Source organism: Ictidomys tridecemlineatus, chromosome 15 (genome assembly GCF_052094955.1).
Source record: "Ictidomys tridecemlineatus isolate mIctTri1 chromosome 15, mIctTri1.hap1, whole genome shotgun sequence".
Classification (NCBI taxonomy): Eukaryota; Metazoa; Chordata; class Mammalia; order Rodentia; family Sciuridae; genus Ictidomys; species Ictidomys tridecemlineatus.
Genome location: NC_135491.1, coordinates 55,091,230 through 55,117,526, shown reverse-complemented (window position 1 = coordinate 55,117,526; position 26,297 = coordinate 55,091,230). Strand labels below are relative to the sequence as shown.

Below are 26,297 nucleotides of genomic sequence, written 5' to 3'. Positions count from 1 at the left end.
TAATTAATTTTGAACAACTATGATATTGAGCTTGTGGAAAATGACGGGGCCATGAGATTCTTTTTTAAAAACAAGAATATTATTTTTGAACAGGTAATACATTTGCATGTTCAAAAGAGAAAAGTTGGAAAAGGATGGTCCACAAAACAAAAGTTTCCCTCCCTCCTATGTCTCCCAGGTACCTAATTCTTTCCTAGATGATCACTATTGCCAGTATCTGGTATGTTCTTTATGAGATATATCACTCACATTCAAATATTCATGTTTTATACATAATGGGATTAGGCCACATACAGTGTTCCATATTTTGCTTTTTGTTTTAAACTTTTTTTTAGTTGTTGATAGACCTTTATTTTATGTATATATATGTGGTGCTGAGAATCAAACCCAGTGCCTCACACATGCTAGGCAAGTGCTCTACCACTGAGCCCCAGCCCCAGCCCCCCATATTTTGCTTTTTTTTTAGAGAGAGGGGAGAGAGAATTTTAATATTTATTTTTCAGTTTTTCTTTTTTAAAAAAAAAAGAGTGAGAGAGAGTGAGAAAGAGGGAGAGAGAGAGAGAACTTTAATATTTATTTTTCTGTATTTGGCGGACACAGCATTTTTGTATGTGGTGCTGAGGATCGAACCCGGGCCGCACGCATGCCAGGCGAGCGTGCTACCGCCTGAGCCACATCCCCAGCCCCATATTTTGCTTTTAACATGAACAAGAATCTTAGAGAACCTTCCAAAATTTTATCACTTTTTTTTAAATTGGTGCATTAGAGTTGTACACAATGGTGGGATTTGTTGACACATATTCATTCAAGAACACAGTACAATTTGGCCGATATAGTTCCTCAGTATTTACCCCCACTCTCCTCCCTCCCCCTGTTCCTTTCCTTTATTCTATTGGAGATCCTTCCATATTTGTCTAGGAAGGAGGTTTTGTTTTTGAAAGGGTTTATAGGATATGCCAAACTTTGTTAACCAGTTTTCTATCAGAAAAACTTTTGTCCTGTACAAAATTTTGTAGTGAGTAACCTTACACATGACATTTCACAAATGTATGAAATGATCTGTGGGTAAAATTCCAGAAGTGGACTTGCTGCCTTATAGAGTTTGTGCTTTTAAAATCTTGATAAATATTGCCACACTGCCCGCTATCATATCAATTTATACTTTTCCTCTGCAGGGAGAGAGAAAGCCACATTTAGAGGGGTGTGTTTGGAAATCTTGTCAGGGGCCAGGCTATACAGAGACTTTATACAAAGCTAAGAAGTTCGAATTTGACCATGAACCCTGGAAACCCAGTGAAGGCCTTAGGTAGTGGGTAAGGGTGGGCAGGTCTGTTTTGAATAGTTTATTTTCGTGATGAAATCAAATAAATTTTGTAGGCCATTTTTATTCTCCAGCAAGTGAAAGAGAATGAGTGAAGAGGAGATGAATCAGAAGGGCCCAGTTGTCCACTAGGACGTCAGCCATGAGGGGAGAGGGCCGTTATCACTCGAGCGCAGCTGCTGCTCTGGACAACAGGATGGCAACTGAGCCCTGGGTAGTTTTTTGCTGTCCCATAACTCTTAACTTTCCTGCCAGTTTTCTTGTATCACATATCACCCACATGCTGATGGCTTATCCTGAGACGTCTGGCCCTCAGGTAATGTGTAGAATCAATAGTAAGGAGCTTTTATCAAGCGCCAACAGGTGACCAGATGACAAGCAGACAGGTGATAGAACTGCTTGATCTCTCTGCAGAAGATCTCTGTGAATCAGCCAGCTTCCAAACAGGCCATGAACAAAGAGTGGGGTGAAGCAAAAAAAAAGACACATTCACCTTGAGTCTTTGTTTTTTAAACAAAAAGAGCTGTTGTTGTTCGATGCAAGGAAAGAAGGGATGATGGATGGCAGATGATTGTAAAGGCCCCCAGAGTATGAAAGGCCCCAGAGCAAGCTCAGCCATCGGTTCCAGCAGTGGTTCCATCATGAGTGTGGCACACTTGCTACTCCTGGGGCTGGCTCTGAGGCTGAGGGCCATCATTGCTAATCGAGAAGAGGGCAGCTTTTGCTCTAAGAGCCAAGTGGCCTTCAGAGATGCTTGTTATGAATTTGTGTCACTTGGACACACCTTCCGTGGTGCCCAGAGCTGGTGCGAAGGGCAGGGAGGCCATTTGGTCTTCATTCGTGATGAAGGTACCCAGCGATTTCTTCAGATGCACATCTCCCAGGACAGAGAATGGTGGATCGGACTCACAGGGACCTCGGTGCACAATGGAACCACAGGAGGTAGGTGCTGTGATAGTTGTTTTATGTGAATCAAATAAAATAATTCACATACAGGACCCAGCACAGAGTCCAGCCACAAAGCTGACAGTCTAGAAATGTCCATTTCTTTGCATGCACTTCTACCCCCACCAGTGCTGGGGATTGAACCTAAGGCCTCACACATGCTGGCAATCACTCTACCCCTGAGCTGCATCCCCAGCTCTGCATGTACCTAATTTTAATGCCAGTTAGAACTTCTTCAGTTTCTTGCTAGAATGATGCTGGACACTATCCTGAGTGCTTCATGGCCATTATCATGCTGATCCATACGATAAAAATGAGAAAATTGTCATTCTCCTCATTTTACAAATGAGAAAACAGTCTCCCAAAATAATGAGATAGCTATTTTCAAAGTGCATTCAATGCTTTTCCCCAGTTGTTAGGAAATGAAAGCAGGCCAAGTGCTCAGCACAGCGCTGTTCACATTAGATGGTCTCATCTTAATGGTCCTTTTAGAGACTATCTCTGCTCTCATGTGTGGGGCTCCTGCTGCATCCTGGCACAGTTGTGAACTTCTGTTTCAAACATAATTTACATGCAGCTAAGGGAGCCAGGTCTACTAAGGTCCCCTAAGGGATACTGTATAGCAGTTTCAGAAAATGATGTAGGTCTACTAGGTTGATATGTAGCAACCTGCAAGATGTAATGTTAGTTGTGAAAGAGGAGCTGGAACACTGTGAGCAATATGATACTGTTTACACAATTGGATTTCAGGCACTCATAAATACTGATATGTGCTTAAGATTCATTAGGAACAGTTTACAAAAAAAACCTAATAGTGGGAGCAGTTTTGTAGGTTGGGAGAGGGAAGATATTTGCATTTTGCACCACTTTATAGCACTTGAAGCTTTAAAAAATTGTTGCATGGATTTTATTTATTTATTTATTTATTTATTTATTTATTTATTTATTTTATAATTATACTCTCCAAGTCTTACTAGTAAATTTTTCTTATATTTTAGAGCTCACGGATATCTTTGAGACTCTTCTCTCTCTCTCTCTCTCTCTCTCTCTCTCTCTCTCTCTCTCTCTCTCTCTGTCTCTCTCTCTCTCTCTCTCTCTCTCTCTCTCTCTCTCTCTCTCTCTCACACACACACACACACACACACACACACACACACCTTACCTCTTCAAGGGCTGCAGCAGGCTTTTCAAGGTGCTGAGGGGTCCTGAAATGATTCAAACTGCTTGCATCTTAACTCAGCCACATGCATCTGACCAGAACCCTGCTAGTGCATAGAACACCTGAGAACATCCACGGCACCCTCCTGGGCTCTCTCTCTGATCATGGGAAATGATCTAAAATGAAAGGGGAGCATCATTAATTGAGTTGGACCACCCTCTACGGGCTGTGCACTCTGGTGTCCCGGTTCTTATGTCTGATTGTTGGAAGCTAATGGCAAGGCTATGCCCCTCTTCTAGTATGGGGACGAGAGCCTTTACCCACCTATGTTGGCTAAGCATCTATGGCATCCCAGGACTTGAGCTGGGGCAAGCCCTCCACGTAGAGAAGAGGGGTCCTCGCCAATCCTAGCCGCCATGTTCCCATCCCAGGGCCCGGGACCTGGTTGGACACTTCAAATGTGAGCTACAGCAACTGGCAGCAAGGGCAGGCCACACCTGCCCCTGACACCTGTGGCTACATCGGGAGAGGCCCTTCCTCCCAGTGGGCTGCCTCTGATGACTGCACCCAGGCCTTGGCCTTTGTCTGCGAGTTTGGTGAGCTGGCCCTGTCTGGGGCTCCCTCCTCCTGGCCTCTGCCTGGCCGCTCCGTGCAGCTTTGCCCCTCCCTCTTCTTCAGCTTCCCTTCCTTCTTGGCCTCTGGCTTCTCTTGGTCTCCCCTCTCCTCTCTCCCTGTTCTCCTTCTCGGTCTCTCCCTGTACTTCTGTGGTGTTCCCGTCCCCCTTTCTCTTTGGTGCCGTCACTCCATCTCCCTGTCCCCCGTTTAAGAGCTTATTAGTCTTTTTCTGATCCCGCCTCTGTTTGTCCAGGGCTTTCTCCTTTCGTCTCCCATGCCCCCTATCCCGGGTGCTCTGCATCTCTGTGTCTTGCTTCCTCTCTGCAGCTCCCTGCTTTCTCCCCTGTCCTGGCACCACACAGCCCTGTCCAGCTGCTCTCCATCTCACTGTGAACCCCCTAAAGCATCACCTTCCCTTTGCCACAGGGGTTGGTCAGAGCCTGGCCTGTGGTGGCCTCAATGCCACCATGCACTGCGGCTCAGGAGAGGTCATCCAGATCCAGGATGCCTTCTATGGGCGCCAGACCCCCCATTATTGTACCCAAGAAGACCTGCCTCCTTCGGATCAGGAGAAGGATTGCAGCTGGGTCAGCGTCAAGGACGAGGTGGCAGGTAGGGCCCCAGGCTCCTCCCACCTCCTGGGTCTATAGCATGGCCCTCATTATCCTTGGAGCAGGTATGGGTAGAGGCTATGCTGGACCCACTTCCTGGTTTTCTGCAACTCTCCTCGTTGTTTCAGCAATCCTGACTGTGGCCCCAAGGAGGAAAGGCCTCAGCTGGACAGGCTGATGCATGAGATCCCTTCACCAAGGCACACCGGGACAGACAGGGAGGTCCTCTCAAAGGCTCTCCTGCAAGTTTTGGAGACATGGCAGCTACATCCAGGGAACACTCTAGAGGAGAGCCCTGTACCCCACTAGAGGAGATCCTGAGGGCCCCCAAAATCCATCTATATCTACCTGCCCTAGTCACTTGCCCATTCATTTGGCCAATAAACAGTTATTGAGAACCAATATTGTGCTATGCACTATCCTGGGCTCTGTGGATACAGGGATGAATCAATCTGTTTTCTAAAGAGCTCAAAGTCCAGGCGGAGACATATGTGTTGGTGTTGGTGATTAACTATAGTGTGATAAGTGCTACATCAGAAGGGAGCAAAAGGCACTACAGATTTGCTCATGCATAGTGCTACTCTGCAGTCCAGTACACATGCAGTTCCTAACTCAGATTGAGGGGTGTCTCTAACCGGGTTGCATCAGAAATCACACTAGGGAGCTAGGGTTGTAGATTAGCGCTAGAACACATGTGTCACATATCTAAGTCTCTGGGGTTGGTCCCTAGTAACACACACACACACACGCACACACACACACACACTACACACACACCCCACACAACTCAAAGAACCAATTCTTACAAATGTTTTGAGCCGGATGCAGTGGCACATACCTGTAGTCTCAGCTACTTGGGAGGCTAAGGAGGACTCTGGAAGTTTGAGGCCAACCTGTCTTGAACATAGTGAGACCCCGTCTTGAAAAAAGAAAAGAAAGAAAGACAAATAGGAAAGAAGGAAGGAAAAAAAAACCCCACAAAGTTACCCTGTGTCTTTCTACAGAGGGAATTTAATGCAAGGAATTGGTTCCTGAGTCATGGAATTTCTGAGAAGCCAAACAAGGGTTGTCACATTACCCTGATCCCTGGACCTATGGCCCGGGGAGACACCATGCCTGTGAGTGTGTTAACTGACAGAGCACAGGGGCTCTGCAGATGTGACTAAATTGCTAGTCAACTGGTGTTAGGCAAGGGAGATTATCCGGGATTATCCAGTTGGGCATAATCTGAACATGTAAGCCCTTAAAAGCAGAGAGCTTTCTCTAGCTAGAAGCAGAAGAGAGAGTGGGAGGAGAAGTCAGAGTCCAGCAGTGAGACAGAACTGATGTGCTGCTTCTGGCTTCGGAAGTGCACGGCCACATGCAAGAGAAACCTCCAGGATCTGGGAGCTGAATTCTGCCAACAAAAATAATGTCAGAATCTGACTCTTCCCAGAGTCTTCAAAAAGGAGAGTGGCCCTGCTGATTTCAGCTCTGTAATACCCGAAGTAGAGCCCAGCCCAGCCCAGTCAAACTTCTCACCCCCAAACTGTGAAATAATAAATCCATGTTGTTTTAAGCTGCTAAGTTTATAGTAATATGTTCTAGTAGCGGTTGGAAATGAACAAGCTCTCTTCCACCATGGCCTACGTGGCCAGGCTTACCTGGGAACCAGTGGACCAGGGACTTTGAGAAATGTGGGCCCCTGCAATATGGAGCAGGGTTAGGCAAGCTTGGGTCATGGGGCAAGGGTGAGCAGGTACCTTGGGGCTAAGGGTCCAATGACCAGCCAACTTTCTATTGGTGATGAGGCAGGAGGTGACCAGGAAAAGCACGGGTGGGGGCTTGGGGAATGGGAGGGCGTGTGCCAAGCCCTGCAGGCAGAGGGCTCAGTGGTGCAGGGACTGCAAAGTGTGCAGCCAGTTCCAGCATAGGTGAGAAGGGGACCTGCCCAAGGACCCTGGACTCGATCCCAGTGACACTGGCAAGCACTGGAGGATCTGAGCAGAAGAGGGACATGGAGTTTGTTTTAGAGACACCCTCAGGTGGCTGTGAGTTCAGGTGGGGGCTGGAAGATGGAGAGGCCCAGGTGATAGAGGCAAGTGGTCCTGGGGCCCATGGGGAGAAAAGTGTGGATTCTAGAGACACATGGGGGTGGCCACTGATGGGAAACCAGGATGACCATGGCTTGGGCCTTCTGGGTCTGGAGGTGGGGGGTGGGTGGGTATGCAGAGAAGGAGGCCAAGAGAGTGGGGAGCAGCAGCAAGGATGTGGAGAGAAAGAGCTGATGAGTGTCCCAAGGCTGCCAAAATGGAGTCCTGCATACTGCGGGACTTTGAACAACAGAAATCTATCCTCTCACAAGTTCTGGAGGCAGAAAGTCCAAAACGAAGGTGCCAGCAGGGCTGTGCTCCCTCTGAGAGCTATAGAGGGCACTCCTTGCCACTCTTGGGTTTTGGATACATTGTTCCAATCTCTGCTTCCATTTCCACATGGTGTTTTCTCCCTGTGTGTCTTGTTGCCCAAATTTCCCTCATCCTGCAAGGACACCAGTATCGGATTAAGAGCTCACCCTGATGACCTCATCTTAACTTAATGACATCTGTAAAGACCCTATTTCCAAATAAGGTCCCATTCACAAGTTCCAAAGGTTAGGACTTCAATATATCTTTCTGGGGAACACAATTTAGCCCATATCAGGGATCAAGACCTCACTTTGGTTTAGGAGGAGCCTGACCCTCTCCAGAGACAGTAGCACGGGAGATGTAGGCTGGGGAGTGATGGACGCCTGGGTAAAAACCAGGTACAGGAAACAGAGAGTACAGGGGAGGAATTCAGGCCCAAGGGGGCATGTGGCAATCCAGTGGGGGTTTTCCCTTCCCTGGCTAAGCAAACACATAGGTACTTCGAAGTTTAAAGTCTAGAGCAAGCATAGGTTTTTGAGTGGCAAAGGAGAACCAGGATGTACAGGCACAGTCATTCAGAGCCCAAGGATATTCTCGGGCCACAGGGCCTGCCTGACCCTCTCTCTCAGGCTGCTTTGCAGGCTTCTAATACATGGGCAGGAGGGAGAGGTGTCAGATGATCCTGGTGAGGGGTTTCCATGCTCTTCCCTTTTGCAGGCATATGGATCCCCGATAGACACAGGATTCCTAACCTTGCCCCCTCTTGTTGACTCCCAGGCTGTAGGCTTCTACTTTAGACCATCTGTCTAGGTGCTGGTGGGCCAGTGGTTCTCCAAGTGTGGTCTGTAGGCCAGCAGTATTGACATCACCTGGGAGCTTGTTAGAAAAGCAGGATCTTAGGTCTCACCCAGACCTACTAAATCCAAATCACTGAGGGTAGGCTTTGGAATTCCATGACTTCACAAGCCCTCTGGAGGATCTGAGGCATGCTGAAGTTTAACCAATGCTCCAGACCTGAGCTGCTAATGGTCAGGAATCTTACCTTCCTGTCCCCTTAACTCACCCAGTGCCTGGTCTTTGGCAGATGCCAATGGTTGTTTGTTGGGTGGGTGGGTGGCAGGTAAAGGAATGGATGAATAGTAACCAATCTCTGCTGATGTCTGTCCTTGTGTCTTGCACATCACCCCTGTTGCTGCTGGGACTTGGATGCTTCTCAGGCCAGTGCCAGGGGCTGCAGGCATGCCAGGTAGCAGCAGATGAGACCTACTTTGGAGATCTGTGCCCCACTCAGGGAAGCTACCTATGGGTGCAGTACCAATGCCGGGAAGGTGAGTCCCCCTCTTGCTTGGGTGTAGGAATGGTTCTTTTTTTTAATATTTATTTTTCAGGTTTGGCTGACACAAAACTTTATTTTATTTTTATGTGGTGCTGAGGATCGAATCCAGCGCCCCACACATGCCAGGCGAGCACGTTACCGCTTGAGTCACATCCCCAGCCCCTGGAATGGTTCTTATGTCCATAGCATGTCCAGCTTCCCCCTGGAGGAAGCACAGCAGTTCCTATGTGGGTGCTGAGAGGCTTCCTTACCAAAACAGCTTCCCTGTAGCTTGACCCCCCCAACCCCCAAGCTGGCTTCTTAGGGTAAAGCATTTGCAGCTCCTACTGCAGAAGTTAAACAGAAAGAAGTATTAACCCCAGGACCCTTCATTAAATTTCAGGTTGCTTGATTTGGAAGGAACCAGAGGATCTCTCACTTTAAAAAGTACAAATCTTGAGGGCTGGGGTTGTGGCTCAGCAGCAGAGCTCTCACCTAGCACGTGCAAGGCTCTGGGTTCAACCCTCAGCACCACATAAAAATAAATAAATAAAAGTATTGTGTCCAACTACAACTAAAAAACAAATAAATATTTAAAAAAAATACAAATTGTGAAAGCCACAAAAATCAATCCACAATATCACAATTTATAAAAGCTTTTTAGGGGCTGAGGTTGTAGCTCAGTGGTAGAGCACTTGCATCGCATGCATGAGGCCCTGGGTTCAATCCTCAGCACCACATAAAAATAAGTAAATAAAGATATTGTGTCCATCTACAACTAAAGAAATTTAAAGCTTTATAAATTAAAAAGGAAAAAAAATATTCCCTTCAATTTGACAATCCTGTTCCCCATAAGGAAACACTATTAATTATTTAGAATAGAAACTTTCCTGCTTTTTAAAATGTTTGCATAGACATGGCTATGTATGAATGTATTTGCCTATATTTTTTATAAAAATATATCATGTGAAACGTAGTGGTCTACAACTTAGTTATTTTTTAAAAAAATTTTTGGAGGAGAGATCCCTACCAGTGGGAGTGCTGGATCACAGTGTGTGTGCATTTTAAAGGTAACAGGCATTGCCCTCTAAAGTGGTTGCGTCCCATAAACAGGGTGGGAAAGTACCAGCTTCCCTTAAGGCTGTGAAACTGCCCTGAGCCACCATCTGACAAATCACATAGAACAACAGCTTCTACTGTGGACACGAGCAATAGGGACAAGAGCTCTGAAGGGAAAAGATGAGCCAAGGAATGCTGGGGTCGCCAGGGGACATCTAGGACAGAAGAAGGAGGGAGGATCCACAGATGACAGGGTGCAGAAAAGGGAGCGTGGCAGTAAAGACAGGTTTTACCAGCGTTGTGAGTTTGCTGAATGTGCCTGGGGGTAATTAAGAGCAAGTAAGATGTGTCCATTCTGTTTTCTGGGGAGAGGGCCACGTGTTTTGGCAGCAATTTCCATTTGGTGGTTTTGCTGGTGGACAAAGGGTGCCCCTTGGAGATCTGCCAGCTGTAGCATTGCTGTCGCTAGACAAACGTGTCACTTAGAGCACAAGGGCATGCTGGATCTGACGACAACGTGGACCAGATTTTCTGCCCCTACCCTGATTTTGAACATCCTGCTCCCTTGTGAACCAGTGTGTTCTGCTCACGGTTTCTGATTTGTGAAGGAAGGGACTTTATCTGGTGCCCTGCTGACTATATTCAGAGGGCCTAGCTGCATCCTGAGCATCTTCAGAAAACTCTGAATCAGGCCCTGATGGCTTTCAGACCAGCTCCAGAAGATCCTTTCCACTGACATTACAGTGCCAAGCACTGAAAGACTGCAGTGCCTGGATTAGCCCAGGGCCATGGGGAGCCACAGCTAAGTCACTTCCCTCAGCCCATCCTCTGTGCCAAGTTTTGAAGTTCAAGGTTTTATAAAATTTAATGTGCACTAAGTAGCTTATATGATTCATCTGCCACCTTAGTCAAGTAGAGTTCCTTAAAGGGGTTTTGCCTTTTGTCTTTTTAGCCATCATAAAATCATTGGGACAATCAATAGAATCCTGGCTTTATAAGTCAGGACACACTGTGCAGCTATTAAAAAGAACAAGGCAGCTCTAACTGTGGTCCTACAGAGCAATCTCAGGTGTGCTAAGTAAAGAAAAGTCAAGGTGCTGAACAGTGAATTCAGCAGGCATCATGTGTGTAAATGAAGTAGGACTGTGTGCTGTGTGTGCAGCTGTCTCTGGAAGGTGAACCTGGGCTGGTAGCTATGGCTGCTCTGGCAGAGAACCAGAGCTGAGGGACAGGAATACAGGGGAGGCTGGCTTTTCATTCTGTGCCCTTTATACATGTCACACTCATACTATCTTTGAATGGAAATAAAATTTTAAAGAACTTTTAAAACCAAAAATAAACTTTAAATGTCCCATATAAAAATAAAGGTCAGGTGGTAGAATAGGGTAGGTTTAAAGCAGAAATGTGCAACTTTGCTTTGCAAGAGCACTGGGTGTCTTATGTTTGGATCTGCAGGCCTGCGACTGGTGGTGACAAATGGGAGTTTCACCTTTGACAATGTCACCATCTCCTTGACATGGCTCCTCTCTCCCTACATTGGAAATCTGTCCTGTATACTCAGCATGGGAGATGGCCACACTCTTGATCCCTACTACCCTCCCAGGTAAGAGGACTCTCTGAGCCTGGAGTTGGATTGTGTCAGTCAGTTGTTGCCATGTAATAAGCACTCTCCCCGCCCCCCCCCCCCCCCGCAAGAACTTAGTGACTCATGGTTCTTGGGCTGGGTGCTGGTATTTCATGTAAAAGTTTGTGGGATCTCAAAGCTACCCACCTGGCTTCTAACATTGAGGTCATATCTCAGATGCTCTCTTGTCAACGCCAGCAGTCAATTTGCAATAGGGCGTGGACTCTAAGTACACAGAAGTCACATGCTTTGTGTGGATGTCACTCTGCTTTTCTTTCACATGTTATACCAACTCCTACTTTTGATTAACTCCTCATTAGTCTAAGAAAAAGGGATTTTAAAATCTGACCCTCCGTGTCCGCTGCAGATCTATACGTGAGTGGAGGGGGAGACTCCAGCCTCAAGTGGAAATGGTGTCTTGGAAGTCAGAAATCCTCCTTTAGGACCGCCTTCCTGCTTGAGGTTCTTTGGTCCTTGTATTCATTTATACAGTGGGATCTTCGTTTCTCTATTAAGAAAAGCTCTCTGCATTTCTGAGATTATCTCATGGGCCTTAGGGGACAAATTTACACAAGGCAGTTTGTTCAGGTTCAGTATTGGGTAACCAAGCGCCACCCACTGGCAGATTGGGGGGTTGACACCATTATTTCATCCTCATTCAGAGCTGCCACTTACACACAGCTGAGGAACTTGTGGGAGACCCGTAATTCACAAGACAACACAAGCCTTAGAGTGACCTAGTGTACACAGGCTGTTTGGGGAGGCACAGAGGAAGGTGACAGAAGGTGAAGCTCAGAAAGGACTCTGGAGTGGAAGTCCTTTGGGTTAGGGGCCAGAATGCTAAGGCAGGAGCAGCAGGTCTAGGGAAGGAGACAGCCTGGGCCTGAGAGCCGTGGCGTGCTCCGATGACTGATAATATCTCATTCTACTGGGCATTCAGGGGATGTGAAAAAACCAGAGATGCCAGAAAACTCACCAGGGCCCCTGTCCAGAGGGCTTTGTGCCAGCCGGTCTAAGGAGAGCAGAGGAAGGTGCGCAGATTGAGAGCCAGGAAAAAGACTGAACTGGAACATGGGAGGGGTGCCAAGAGGAGCAGAGGAGAAGGGGAACTGGAAGCAGCCTCCACCGACGTCCCACCAATGCCATGGAGACCCGAGTGGGGTGGCTCTTAGGGGCCTCTTGAGTTGAGGCCAGAGAGGGGACACTTACCCCTGGCATCGAGCAGTCCCTGGAAGCAGATGTGCTGGGAAGGGGATGTTTCCTGGGGTGAGGCATCTTCCTATGACTAAGGGGTCCCTGGAGTTGGGTTCAGCCGTGGGGCCTGGAGGAACTTGGGCAACACACTTGAAGCATCCACTACAGAGGAGCAGAGAAGAGATTTTAGGCCAGGAATTATATGGCCTATGTTGTTAACATGATTTCTAGTGTTGTTATACTCACTGGATAATTTTAAGGAGCATGAGACCACAAAGAAGAAAATAACTGGCAGAGTTGATTCCTTAATTCTTATAATTATATCAATATTACATGAAAGTGAATAATACGTTTATTTCATAGGCCAAGTAGTACACAATGGTATCCCGTTAAACAAAAACTACAGTATTTGGGTTTATTATATACCAGATGCTTCCTCAGATATTACATCATTTAAACCTAATAATAACCCTGTCAAGGCCGGTTCTATCTCCATTGTGTGGACCAGAGAATCAAGGCTCCAGGAGCTTAGTTGAGATATTAGGTTAAATATTAGGATCTTAGGTCCTGCAGGTAACCAGTGGATTCCCTAGGAGATGTGATCCCGGTTCCCCACTCTTTCTGCTCTATTCCACTGCCCGGCTTGGTCAGAGGGCTTCATCTACCAACATGGTGGGCCACTTCTCAGTGTCATAACAAAGTGACACAGACTATGGCATTCTATACAGCTAGATACTAGGAATAAAGGCCAGAAATGTGAGCTTTGCTTCAAAGAAAATTACATCTTATTAAAGGTAAATATTAGCCATGAGTGCAAACACTGAGCCACAAGCATCTTGAGCTATTTTTTAACCTTTCTTTCGAAGTACAACGTACAGAAAAGTGAATAAAAATGTAAGGCTTAATCCCTTGATACATAATGAACACACACATGTAACCAGCTACCGGACTGGGAAAGGCAGGTGACCAGCCTTCCCAACATCCCTCTCAGTCCCCGTCCAGCCTCAAGGATAACCACTGCCCTAATTCCCTAACCTCACAGGTGAGTGTAAGCTGCATTTGAAGCTTAAGTAAATGGAATTATAGAGAATATACTGTATTTGACTTCTGCTCAACATTACATTTTTGGATTTGTTCATATCACATATAATTCTGATTTCTTCTTATCATTGCTACATAACATTCTACAGTGTAAATATCCTTCAGCTTTTTGAATTCTAGTGTTGGTGAAACATTTGGATGGTGTTTCATTTTTGGCTATTACAAATTGTACGGCTACCAACATTTTAGCCCACCTTTTTGTACATATTTATATCCAAGAAAGGAAATGCTGGGTCTTAGCATCATATAGAATCACACTATGAATTTTTAAGTTCTTCTCTCTCTCTGTCTCCCTCCCTTTCCCTCTCCCTCTCCCTCTCCCTCCTCCCCCTCTCTCCCTTTCCCTCCCCCTCTCCCTCTCCCTCGCTGTCTCCCTCTCTGTGTTCTGAGCACATCTCCCTTGGCTGGCAGCAGTTTCTAAAACCACTTTGCACTCTTCTCCCTCTGGTGAGATTGCTGAGGGAGAAATTAGGAAAGGTTCATTTCTCTGCCTTTTAGTCCTGGGCAACTTCGGCTGATATCAGAGTTCAGAGAAAGGAATAAATGGCTTCTTCCAGATAGATCACTGATACATACACCCTTCACATTTCCACGGAGGGTTCCTGTTTTCCTGTTCTGAAATCTACATTGTCTGATATTCTCCAACTCAGTGCTTGCTGATTTATCTTTCATTCCTTTATTTCAATTAGGCCATGTGGTTATGTTTAAAGTGGACTTCTTGTGGGTAGCACATGGTTAGGTCTTGGTTTCTTAAGAGCCAATGAGGCACAAGCATTGGTGTATTTAAACCACTTACAATTAATGTAATTGCTGCTGTAGCTAGATTGAGGTCCATCATTTTAAAATTTGTTTTCTGTTTGCCCCCTGTTTTTATTTCTTCTGCTCCCCTTTCCTGTCTTCTTTTGGATGATTTGAATGATTTTGGCATTCCATTTTAACTTTAACTTTTGGCTATATTTCTTTGCATTACTCTCTCAGTGGCTAATACAAGGTTTACAATATACATACCGAATCTTTCATGATCTACATAGAGTTAACATTTTATGCAATTAGGTAAAGTGTTAAAGCCTTACCAGGCTCCCTCTTTATCCCATAGGACCCACACTCCTGCATGCTGTACTTGTCATGCATATGACATCCAGGTACACTGAAAACTCGCTTCAACAGCCATATGAAAGAATTTAAGATGGGAAAAACAGTCTATACATCCAACCACATATTACCATATCTTGTGCTCTTCCTTCATTCCTGAAGTTCCACATGTCCTTCTGTTATCTCCTTCAGCTGGGAAGAGCTTCCAGTAGCATTTCTTTCAGAGGAGACTAGCTAGAAACAAGTTCTCTTAGTTTGCCCGAGAATGTCTTTATTTTGCCTTAATTCCTAGAAGATATTTTTTCTGGATCTAGAGATCTGTGTTGACAACTCTATCCTTTTCAGCTGATTAGACATGTTTCAGTGTCTTCTGACATCCACAGTTTGTATTGAGAAATCTAGGGTCATTCAAAACTTTTTTTTTTTTTTTTTTTTAGTATGTAACATATCATCTTTTTTTTTTTTTTCCTGGCTACTTTCAAGACATTTCCCCTTATCTCAACTTCAGCAGTTTGATTATTATAGACATGGGTGTGGCTTATTTTATTTCCCTGTTTGGGGTTCATTGAGCCTCTTAAATCTGTAAATATGTCTTTTGTCACGTTTGAGAGGTTTCCATATTATTTCTTCAAATATATTTTTCTACATAAATCCTATTTCCTCTCTCTCGGGCTCCAATAACACACAGGTTAGATCTTTTGATATTGTTGCATAGGTTGCCAACACTCTGTTTTGGGGTACTGTGAATTTAACCCAGGTGTGCTCTACCACTGAGCCACATTTCCAGATATTTTTAAATTTTAAGACAGGATCTCGCTAAGTTGTCTCTGCTGGCCTCAAACATGCTATCCTCCCTCAGCTTCCTGAGTTGCTGGGGTTACAGTCATGTACCACCATACCTATCCCACTCTGTTCATTTAATGTTTTCTCTCTGTTCTTCAGATTGGACTTCTCTTGGTCTATCTTCAAGTTCACTGACATTTCTCTCTTTCATCTCTATTCTGCTATTGAACTCATCAGGTGAATTTCTTATTTCATATATTGTATATTTTCAGTTCTAAAATTTCCATCTGGTTCTTTTTTGTATTTTCTGTTTCTCTGCTGAAAATGCATGCCTTTCCACTCATTTCAGGATGGTTTACTTTTACCTCACAGAGCACGCTTATAACATGACTTAAAGTCCTCGTCTGGTAATTCCAACATCTCAAGACTGACTTTTGATTTCATTTTTCCCTGAAGTTTGGTCACATTTTCTTGGTTCTTCATGTATCAAGTAATTTTGGATTGCATTCTGAACGTTTTCAGTAATATGTTCTGAAATTCTGGGTCTTGCTGAAATCTTCCGGAAGTTTATTTTTAACATTTATTTGTTTTAACAGGCAACTGACCCAGATAGGTCCCAGCACATGTCTGAGTTGCCTGCTCTGAAATAGTTTCAATGTCAGTCTAGTTTTCAGGGATGTTTGAGTCTGTCCTGTGCATGCAACTCCCAGGGTCATGGTTTTGTTGTAGTTTAGTTCACAAAGCCTGTGCTATTTCTTTGGGGTCTGTTTCTGCACATGTGCAGTTTGGAGGTGAGCTTGTGTTTTTTGCTGGTTCAATCACAGAATTAGGGAATTCTCTCTGGATCTCTCTACTACATTTGTATTTCCTCTGGGCAGAAAGATGGGCTTTTTTTCTTTTTTTTCGGTACTGGGCATTGAACTTGGGTGCACTTGACCACTGAGCCATATCCCCAGCCCTATTTTGTTTTTATTTAGAGACAGAGTCTCAGTGAGTTGCTCAGCACCTCGCCTGGCTTTGAACTTGCAATCCTCTTGTCTTATCCTCCCAAACCACTGTGATTATAGGCATGTGCCACTATGCCTGGCTTCCCACATTTTTTAAATTGGTGCATTTATAGTTGTAGATGATGATGGGATTTGTTGTTATATATTAGTAGATGCACACAATGTAACAATATAATTTGGCCACTATCACTCCCCAGCACTTTCCCTCTCCCTCCCCACCTCCCACCTGTTGTTGGTCCCTTTTGTCTACTGATTTCCCTTTGATTTTCATGAGATCCCTGACCCCATGAAAGATGGGCTTTCTATTGATGATTTAGATGTTTGCATTACCCTATGCTGTTAATGCAGCTCCTAGAGAGGGGACAGTCTTGGGTTAATCTAAGAGAGGCAAACAAGAAACAAAACAAAGCAAAACTGGAGACTTCCCCTATATTCTCAGACTTACATTTCTCCTGGGGTTTTTGCTCTTTCTTCATCCCCTATACATTTCATGATTTAGGCTACCCTTGGATCAAAGCCAAGAGAGGAAAAAAAAAAAAAAGCAAAACAAAACAGGAAACTACCATCTTTATACCATCTTTATGGGTCATTCTTCACATTTTGACTTTCTTCCCAATCTGCTCACTGTTGTTTTACTTTTTAAAAGTCCTTGGGTAGTTTTTGTCTTCTGCCAAGCCTTGTAGTTTAAATCAGTGCAAGAGACAGGCTGTAATGGGCTTACTCCCATCTTGACCAACCCTGGGAAAGGGATTACCTTTCTAAGCTTTTTCACAAATATGTTCACTTGCTGCATATTTCTTGAGCACTAACCATGTTCTAGATAGTATGTGGAGGCCCCAGGTCCAGTTAGCCCACCAGATTCATGGATCTGTATCTGCAGATTCAACCAACCAAATAGAAAATATTTGGGAAAAAAAAACTAATAAAAATTTAAAAAATAAAATATAAACATATTTATAAAACAAAATTAAAGTACAATAACTATATAATATTACATTATATTAATATTTTAAGTGATCTGGAGATGCTTTAAAGTATACAGGATGGCGTATATAGGTTATAGGCAAATGCTGTGCCATTTCATAAAGAGACTTGAGCCTCTGTGGATTCTGTTATCTGATGGGGGGCGTGGCAGATCCTGGAACTGTCCTCACTGAGCCCACTGGCAGAGGATAACACAGAGCCGGCAAGCACAAAAGACATGTGTGCCCTCCCAGGAGAAGCAAAGAAGCTACAGTGACCATAAAAGGAGTCTTAGTCCTTGGTTTAAGGAGGCTTCCCTTAGGAAGTGAGGTTTAAGTGGAGGACCCAAGGAGCCATCTGAGAACGAACAAGGAGAGGGGACAAGAGACTTCCCAGTGAGGAACCACACACTTGGCAGTCTTGAAGCAGAAAGGGGGCGTGGTCCAGAAAATGGACAGTGGTCTGGGTGACCAGTATAGTTAGACAAGGGGAAAGAGGCAGGAGATGAGGGTTGCAGTGAGGAAGGAGAGGTCTGTGGATCTTTGTGGGCCATGGAAAAAGTTTTTTAATTAGCACCTTGAAAATAAGAAGCCAAACATGCCTGCAACTCTGGAATGTTTAGAATCTGATGCCATTTTACAAATGGGGAAAATAAGGCTGAGAGAGGTAGTCTGGAGCACTGTGTTTCACAGATGAAACAAGAAGGAAGATGAGGCAGAGAGGGGAAGAAATGACAGGAAAGGGACTTGCACCTGAGACTCGCCTCCCCGACGAGTGCCGTTTCCACCACTGTTCCCTGTTCCTGGAGGTCTCAGGGTAACCTTCCCTAACACTGAGAGCTGGGCATTGCCCTTCATCTTTTCTCTTTGCAGAGCCTGGAGATGTGAGTCAGGAGTGAGTGTGTGTGTGTGTGTGTGTGTGTGTGTGTGTGTGTGTGTGTGCGCGTGTGCGCGCGCGCGCGCGCCCACGCATCCCCAATGCTAATAACATTTCTGACTGTGGCGGCAGTTTGTCCAGCACTGTGATCCACCAGTTTACATCTCCTGGGGAATTCACTGTATTTGCGGAGTGCACAACCAGCGAGTGGCATGTGACAGCTCAGAAACAAGTAACAGTGCGAGATAAGATGGAGAAGCTCAGTGTCACTGGGTGTGCCGGCCGATTCAGATCAGGAGCCAGCTCTCTCTGCCGGGCTGTCTTTGGGGAGCCTCTGTGGATTCAGGTGGAGCTTGATGGAGGTGAGTCTGCAACACTGGGGCGGTCAAGGTGAGCTGAGGGTCCTCGATTTCCTCTGAGTCTGTCTAGGTAACTACCAGGCTTTGATAAACAACAACAGTGATTACTTTGAATTAAGCTACCATTTATTCATTTATTTAGCATCTATATGTGCCATGCACTGTTCTAGGTGCTTTTCTTATGCTAGCCTACTAAGTGCATACTAGTATTATCTCCATTTTATAGATGAAGAAATGGTGGCACAGAAAGGTTAAAAAATGTGCCCAGAGTCACAAGGCTAGTGAGTCAACCAGAGTTCCCAGCCTTCCCAAGCCCTTCTTTGCCTGCCCATAGACGCATCACAAGAACAACTTCCATGCCTCTTCCTGTTGGGGGAATTTGAATGGGATGAGGTGGGACTGGGAGAACTCTAGCTAGGCTGACCCTATCTCAGTATAGCCAGCATCAGTCAGCAGGGCATGGTCATCTTGCTGCAGTCATGACTAACATTCAGCTGTACACACTGGCACCACCACACCAGCTGTTACAGTGATGGTCCACCCAATGCTGTTTCCAACTGGTTGCAGACGTCATTCTGATTGGTCATCATGTCTATTTTTTTATTGGCCAAGGTGTCCGTTTTGATTCAGATTAGATTCATGGCATCTATTTTGATTGGTCATAGTAGCATTTCTGATTGGTCACAGTGTCATTCTGATTGGTCATGGCATCCATTCTGATTTGTTACAGAATTCATTCTGATTGGCTACAGTGTCCATTCTGATGCCTCAGACCATCTATTCTATTGGCTGGTGCTCACACTGTTTCAGTAGTTATTTTAAACATCACCCTTTCTCTTGTAGAGACTTCCTGGCTAAGACCCATCCTTATCCAGGGCAGCATCTTTTGATGAGGTGCAGGTCCAGTGTGAGATCTGTACCAAGCCTGTTGATGTCAGTGACGCAGCACAGAGCTGTGGAAATGGGGACGTGACTACTTACCACCGAGAGCCCTGCTCCAGCAGTACCTTAGTGGAGGGGTAAAAGGCTTGGACGGTGCTCATGGTGCTCCCTTCTGCTCTTGATTGTTTGCTGGCTGAAGAAGGATGATATTGTGAACCTGGGGAAGCCTAAAACAAACTTTTATCTATTTATTATATAAATATAATTTGGTACCAATAATTTCTCCTCCTCCTTCTTCATTATCATCTGAATTAGAAATATACTAGCTTGGAAGGAATTCTAATTTTTTGGTATAAATGAGATTTTAAGATTCTCATGATATTTAGCACCCAGTAAGGATTCCTATCTGCAAACTGTAAGGGAGCACCCACCCAAGGTAAAGAGGCTGAGTTTTCCTGTTGGTGGGCTTCAGGCAGTCATGGTGGAGGAGGAAGAAAAGCCTCCACTTGCTACCACTGAAATAAGACTTGAGACCCATTCTCATGCATAAAAAACAGTCCACCCCACCTCTCAGAGATGCTGCCTTTTCAGCTTCTTCCCTAAGGATATCCCTATCAATAAAATGTTCTAACAGTTTTGTAACACACTTCTAAGTTCAAGGGTAACATATGGCGGTACATACCTGTGACCCCAGCTACTTGGGAGGCCAAGGTGGGAGGATCCTCCCTGTCTCAAAACAATGTATAAAAAGGGCTGGGGATGTACCTCAGTGGTAGAATACTCCTGGGTTTAACCCCTAGTACAAAAAAAAAAAAAAGGTAACATGTGCATAGTAGAAATAAATTAGAGCCCCCCCCCAAAAAAAATCACCCAGTAACCCAATGTTCAGAAATAGTCACTGTTAACATTGGGAAGTGGGTAATGTCCTTACATATTTCTTTATATCTCTTTCTGTATGCATACCTACACCTAGAATCAGACATCAAACCTTGAGTATGAACTATCAAAGTACAAGCGGCTGCATGGTTGTTACCAATGTTTTTAAATTCTTCTTACCCCAACTAGGAACAAGAGTGACTTACACTGTGCTTTCCGGCAACATAACTCTGGCTGAGTCTGCCACCCAGACGGGCTCACTACCCTATAATCTGACCCTGGACATGGATGCTCAGGAACTGATGGGCCCCGGGGTCCACCACCTGCAGATCCAAGCCGGCAGCAACAGCACCGCCTCGGCACTCTCTGGGAACATCACTGTCCACTTTGTGGAGCTGCTGTCAGGACTGCAGGCCTCCTGGGCTTCGGACCTTTTAGAACTGGGTCAGGACCTACTGATCAATGTCTCAGTGGCTCACGGCACCCCTGAGGAGCTGACTTTTGAGGTGGTGGGACTCAATGGAAACTTCTCCCAAACGGAAGAGGATTTGGGGGAGCCATCTGGGATTTACCACGTGGCAGTTCCTGTTGAAGGTACTTGGTGGCAACCCATCCAACTTCCCTTCTCTTCGCTTTCTGACTTGGAGCCCAGGGTTCTGCCAGCCAGGTTTCAGTGTGTCCTAGATACAAGCATGGCTCATGGGTGGTCCTGCCTGGATCACCCAGTGAGGATGAGACACGTTATGTGCCCTTCAACAGTTTATAGCTGCGGGGTTTCTCAACTTTGGCACTCCTGACATTTGGCACTGAGCAATTCCTTGTCACAGTCAGGGGTGGTCCCGTGCACTGTAGGATATCTAGCAGCATCCTTGGCTTCTACTCTAGATGCAAGTAATAGCAGTCCTCCAAGTTATGACAGCCAAAAATGTTCCTAGACATTGGCAGATGTCCCCTGAAAGACAAAATTACCCTCTTTTAGGACCACTGGAAAAGAGTAGTATATATTCAGATTTCTTCCAACATCTGTCAAGGACAGAATAGTCCTAGGAGCTGCAATCCATGCCCTGGGGAGAGAGGGGTTAGAACTGGAAGGCAGTAAGCATAAGATGACGCATGAGGTAGACTGGCTGGCACCAAATGAGGAAGAGGTCACAGCACACATTTGCATTGACTCAGGAGGGAGCTGCTGGACTGGAAGGCAGTGTGACTAAGGTGATATCAGCAGGCAGGAAGGCAGTGGGGTCTCCAGCCCACCAGGACTCTGCCGGCAGCTTTTGGGGACCTCAGAGGTGTGTGAGAGAGCAGGCCACAGGGGCGGGTGCTGGCAAAAGAGACAGCAGCAGGAATGACAGGTTCAATAAGAAACCACTAGGTGTTGGCCAGGCACCCAGTGTCCAGTGCAGGACAGGAAGAACCCAGAGTTCACTGGAACTGGAAAAGACACACACCGTAGAGGCCACGATCCACATGCCCACTGGGTTTTATCCCCTCTGCTCCCTTAAAGCTGCTCAGTGGGGGAGGTTTATCCCTTACTGATTGACATCATCTCTGCGTGACCCTGCCACTTGTTTGCTCACTCTCAGATGATTAACAGACTCTTTCCGTGCCAAGGCCAACAGATTTGGACCACTCCAGGGATAGAGGGGCTGAGGGAGGGTGGGGAAGGGGATCAGGCAGGAACACTTGCTCTTCTGTTCTCAGGGCCCTGAAGATGTTTGAAACTGCCTTTGGTGAGAGCTTCTATGGGCTCCTGGGGCCCCCTGCTGGGCCCCACAGTTTACAGCTCCCAGGACAGACAGAGTGAGCCTCCCTTTCAGCTGGCCACATCTGCCCAGAGGCTGCCTCTCTCCCCACTCTCTGCTAGTCTCCTCATTCTCTCCACCGTCCGCAACACCACCCTCCCCTATGGCCCACATCTGCCCACAGAGAGTTCTTACCCACTATTACCCCCTGCCAGCCAACTGTGGGTATTCCCAGACCCAATGCAGCCCTCCCTTCCCTCTTCCCTCTCCCTCCACGGCCACCCCTCCAGCAGGTTCAGGGGCAGGAGTAAGAAACCCGCCATTGGGTTCCCAACCTCAGAGAACACACACCACATGTTTCAAGGGGTCTTCCTGAAGACCCCTCTCTGCTGGGGAACCTCTCCCCCTCGGCCCTTCCCCATAGTGGGAGGAGATGGGTTTCCAGGTATTAGCAGTCCTCTCCAAATAAATCTTCCACACCTCTCTTCCCTTTCCACTCTCTTGACTCTCTTTACAATTCTGTCCTTTAAGTCCTAGGCCTGAGGGCTGACTTGAGGGGTCCCACAAATCAGGTCAGCCACTCCCTGCAAAAACCAGAGAAGGTAACAGGTGAACGGCAGGAGAGAACTTTAATCAGTGTAGCCACCCCGGGAAGGGGAACCCGCGCCCTTAGCCCTGCCTTCCAGGGCCCAACAGGAAGGGCATAGGGGCCAGGGCTGGGGATTGCCCCTGGAGGCTCTCCACAGCTGCCAGCCAGGTGGCCTTGCTCAGGTGTGGTCTGACCCCACCACCTAAGGATCAGTCAGGTGGGGTCTCTGATAAGAAAGAGGCTGTGGCCTGCCGGGTAGCTTGGACTCATCACAACATGTTTATGAGGTCATTCCCTGTTCCTGGGATCCAAGCTGACTGGGAACAAAGAGGATGGACGTGAAATAGAGGCAGAGATGCCAAGTCTATAATCCTGCTTTCAGCCATGATCTAAACGTTTGCAGGCAAAAGTGAGAAGTCTAAGTCCTTGTTACGTTGTCATGTCCTTCCCTGGGTGGGAAGGAAGTTAAGCTCCAGCCCTGGCTCCATCCCACGAACCGTTTCTTTCTCTCCCATGCCCACAATGCCCCTCTACCAATTCCCGCCATGGTTTGGCACTCCTGCCTATGGATCTACCAGACCATAGGCCCTTGAGGACAGGGACCATACTCCTTCATCTCCTGGGTCCACAGAGCCTTGCCCTGTGCCCAGCATATAGCAGATGCTTATTAAATGCTCAGAGGTGAAAGATTCAGGTGCCACCTTCTGAATGGACTGAAAAGCACGGGCAGGGAGAGTCATCTCAGTACAAGTTGGACAGTACACGGCAATGCCCCTAACACTGTGCCCTTTGCCCTTTGCCTTGCAGGCACCTTTCTGGTCACCGTGCACCTGAGGAATGCCTTCTCAAACTTGAGCTTGGAGATAGGAAGCGTCACTATCACAGGCAAGGTGTTTCCTCAAGGGTGTACAAAACTTATTGCTTGGGATCTAGTGAGGGGCCCTTCAAACAGGGCTCTGAATACATGTCTTGTACTGCAGACATTCAAAATTCTCTAAAGAGGTAATGATCAAAAAATCAGAAAGAACTTGTGTCTGTGCTGAACATGTACAGATGTTTTTCTTGTCATTATTCCCTAAACAATAAAGTATAATAACTATTAATTAACATAGCATTCACATTATTTTAGGTATTACAAGTAATCTAGAGATGATTTGAAGGATATGAGATGTGCCAGAGGAGTAGCTCAGTGGTAGAGCACTTACTTAGAATGTGCAAGGCCCTGGGTTTGCTCTCCAGCACTGAGAAACAGAAAGTATAGGAGATGATATGTGTATGTTATATGCAAAAATACAACACCATTTTATATGTGAGCATTCTTGGATTGTGGTATCTGAAGGGATCCTAGAAACAATCCCCTGGGGATATTGAGGGACAATTGTACAGTAAAACATTGAACCACTGGCATGGAATTCTGAATTGGTATTGGTTATGGTGTTTCTGGCTGTAAGCAACAGAAAGTCCAACTCAAGTCACTTAACATTCGGAGCTTTCTCGTCTCGTATAAGAGATTAGAAAGGAAGAGGGTTGATTCAATGGCCCAGTGATGCCAGCAAGGACCCAGGCTCAGTCTATCTTTCTGATCTGCCATCCTCAGGCTTTGACTCTGTTCTTACTCTTGTCTCTGATGGAATCAAGGAGGCTGCTGCTCTTCCAGACATTGTATGTCAATTCAGCATCACCCAGAAGCAGCAGAAGGATGTTGCTTTCTGTGTCCTTTCTCTCTAGCACCCAGTCATCTTCCCTCAGACACTGCTGATCAGGGTAGAATGATGCGCTCAGCTGTAAAGGAGGCTGGAAAAGCGGGGATGCAGAATTTCGAGGTGCTTACAGGGGAAGGTGAAATCTGGCTGCCAAGAGGAAGGGTGGGGTAAAAGCTGTTGACTGGCCAGTCAGTAGTAGCCATCACAGAGCTTAAAGTTCATCTCAAATGCTTTTGCCAAGGACTCCAAGTGGCAAGGGACAGGAAAGAAGTTAAAACTGGACCAAGCTGAAAGGAAATTTTATCAGTTCATAAAATGAAGACTACAGGGGATAGACATCATTTACACAATGTCCTGGGAAACCTGCCCTCTCCACCTCTTGGTTCTGTGTTGGCGTCATCTGATTCTCTCTTCCCCAGCCCGCAAGATGGGCCCCGGCTTTGATCCCAGTCCCCAGAGGAGAAAGAACATTCCTTGTTGAGATTTACAGCGGAAGTCCCAGCCTGTCTCTTGCTGGACCAAGCTCAGTTCAGGTTCCTTCCTGGACCTGGCTGAGACCACAGGGAACTGACTGGTACTCGGTGTGGGCATATCGTGAGCATAGGCACAAAGAATAGGGAAGGGATGGGCTCTTTCCTAAAGAAGGGGGCGTGGTTGCCTGTACAGGAGGAAAACACCCTGTACTGTCCACAGCCCTCATTTCCTATGCATGACTCTGAGGCTCAGAGAGGCTAATTGGCTTTGCAGAAGTCACTCAACTAATTCATGGCAGGAGCAGAGGCAGCAACTCTTTCTCTTGATCTCTTCATCCAGGGTTGTTAGACCATCTTCCTTCTTAAGGGTAACGAAGGTCTCTTTGGCATCTTAGCTTTGCTTCATGTAATTTTATAGACCTTCAAAGTTATAGCTGTGTGAATGAGAATTTACTGGAAGAGAATTTTTAAACAGCCAGAGTATCCAGTTCTTAAAATACCCAAGTCACTAGAATCAAGCGATCCGTATAGAATAACCCTGTGTTCCTATCAATCACCACACTCAGTTACACATTAATCCCATTCACATTTCAATGCCTTCAGAGCATATCAGATGAATATCCATTTTCCATTTTTTTTTAACACGGCACAGTAGTATTCTTTATAGAGAGTTAGGAAGCGTAATGTAAACAGCATAGTATTGAGTGCTCCTGAAATCTTGTTTATAGATGAAAAAACTAAGACTCAGGAATAATAACTAAGCTGCCCAGGTCCTCATAGCTATAAGAAGCCCATAGGGAGAGATGAAAACACACCACGGGGTGCTGTGGCCACCCCCACTAGCTTGTCAGATCCGATTGCACTCCTTTCTTCTTACTCTACATTCAGTAATGTTGGGTTGGTAGCTTGAGATCTACTCTGGTGGGAATATTTATGCTATAGAAATTATCATGTGCTATAGACCAGGGCTCCTCATCCTGACCCAGCATCTTCAGCATGATTCTCTGACTGCTGTTTTTGCAGTGGGGGTTGGGGGTAGGGAAGTCTTGCTGTGTTGCCCAGGTTGGTTGGTCTTGAACTCCTAGGCTCTTGTGATCCTGTTTTAGACTCCCAAGAAGCTGAGACCACAGGCATGTGCTACCATGCCTGACTGATTCTGCCTTTTGAATCTTATATGAGGTTTTCTATGAAAGCTTAATGCTCATTCCCATTGTGCTTACAGCCTCATCCAATCTTCAAGAACGAACTGGAATGAATGTTAAAGGAAAGAATGTGAGTATCTTTTATAAACACTTAACTTCACAAGAAAAAGATATTCAAGCACTCTGTTAGTTTTGAGTTTGGGTTTGTTGGTACCAATAGCCAAAGCATGGGAATCCCAAAGTCCTCTTCCATTTGAAAGAAGCCCCAAAAGGATTGTAGTCAAACAAACCATGTTTTCTAACCACAACAGAACTATGTTGTAAATCAATAATAAGCTAACTAGGATATATAGATATCTCTTAGACATCTTAGAAATTAAATACAACTCTTCTATAAAAAATTACTGGACCAAAGATATAACAACAAAGGAAATCAGAAAATATCTCTAACTAAGTGATAATGACAATAAAACCTAATCAAA

The 26,297-nt window shown here is 45.8% G+C and overlaps 1 protein-coding gene and 1 long non-coding RNA gene across 2 annotated transcripts in view; one reads left to right on the top strand and one right to left on the bottom strand.

Annotated features, from left to right (window-relative positions):
- Nucleotides 1-545: 545 nt before the first annotated feature.
- Nucleotides 546-26,135, bottom strand: LOC120887878 (uncharacterized). The gene is made up of 6 exons (XR_005731241.2): nucleotides 19,973-26,135; nucleotides 19,390-19,483; nucleotides 12,243-12,389; nucleotides 5,490-5,570; nucleotides 3,429-3,601; nucleotides 546-2,935 (listed from the first exon to the last, which is right to left on the bottom strand). It is a non-coding gene; the product is annotated as an uncharacterized LOC120887878 (long non-coding RNA).
- Pkd1l3 (polycystin 1 like 3, transient receptor potential channel interacting) overlaps nucleotides 1,963-26,297 on the top strand; it is an 80,500-nt gene continuing 56,165 nt past the window's right edge. Inside the window, exons 1-9 of the mRNA XM_021721755.3 lie at nucleotides 1,963-2,263; nucleotides 3,857-4,021; nucleotides 4,467-4,652; nucleotides 8,253-8,363; nucleotides 10,865-11,012; nucleotides 18,182-18,411; nucleotides 20,356-20,760; nucleotides 23,305-23,382; nucleotides 25,896-25,945. Of these exons, the coding sequence (XP_021577430.2) occupies nucleotides 1,963-2,263; nucleotides 3,857-4,021; nucleotides 4,467-4,652; nucleotides 8,253-8,363; nucleotides 10,865-11,012; nucleotides 18,182-18,411; nucleotides 20,356-20,760; nucleotides 23,305-23,382; nucleotides 25,896-25,945 (1,674 nt within the window). The remainder of the gene's footprint in view (nucleotides 2,264-3,856; nucleotides 4,022-4,466; nucleotides 4,653-8,252; nucleotides 8,364-10,864; nucleotides 11,013-18,181; nucleotides 18,412-20,355; nucleotides 20,761-23,304; nucleotides 23,383-25,895; nucleotides 25,946-26,297) is intronic.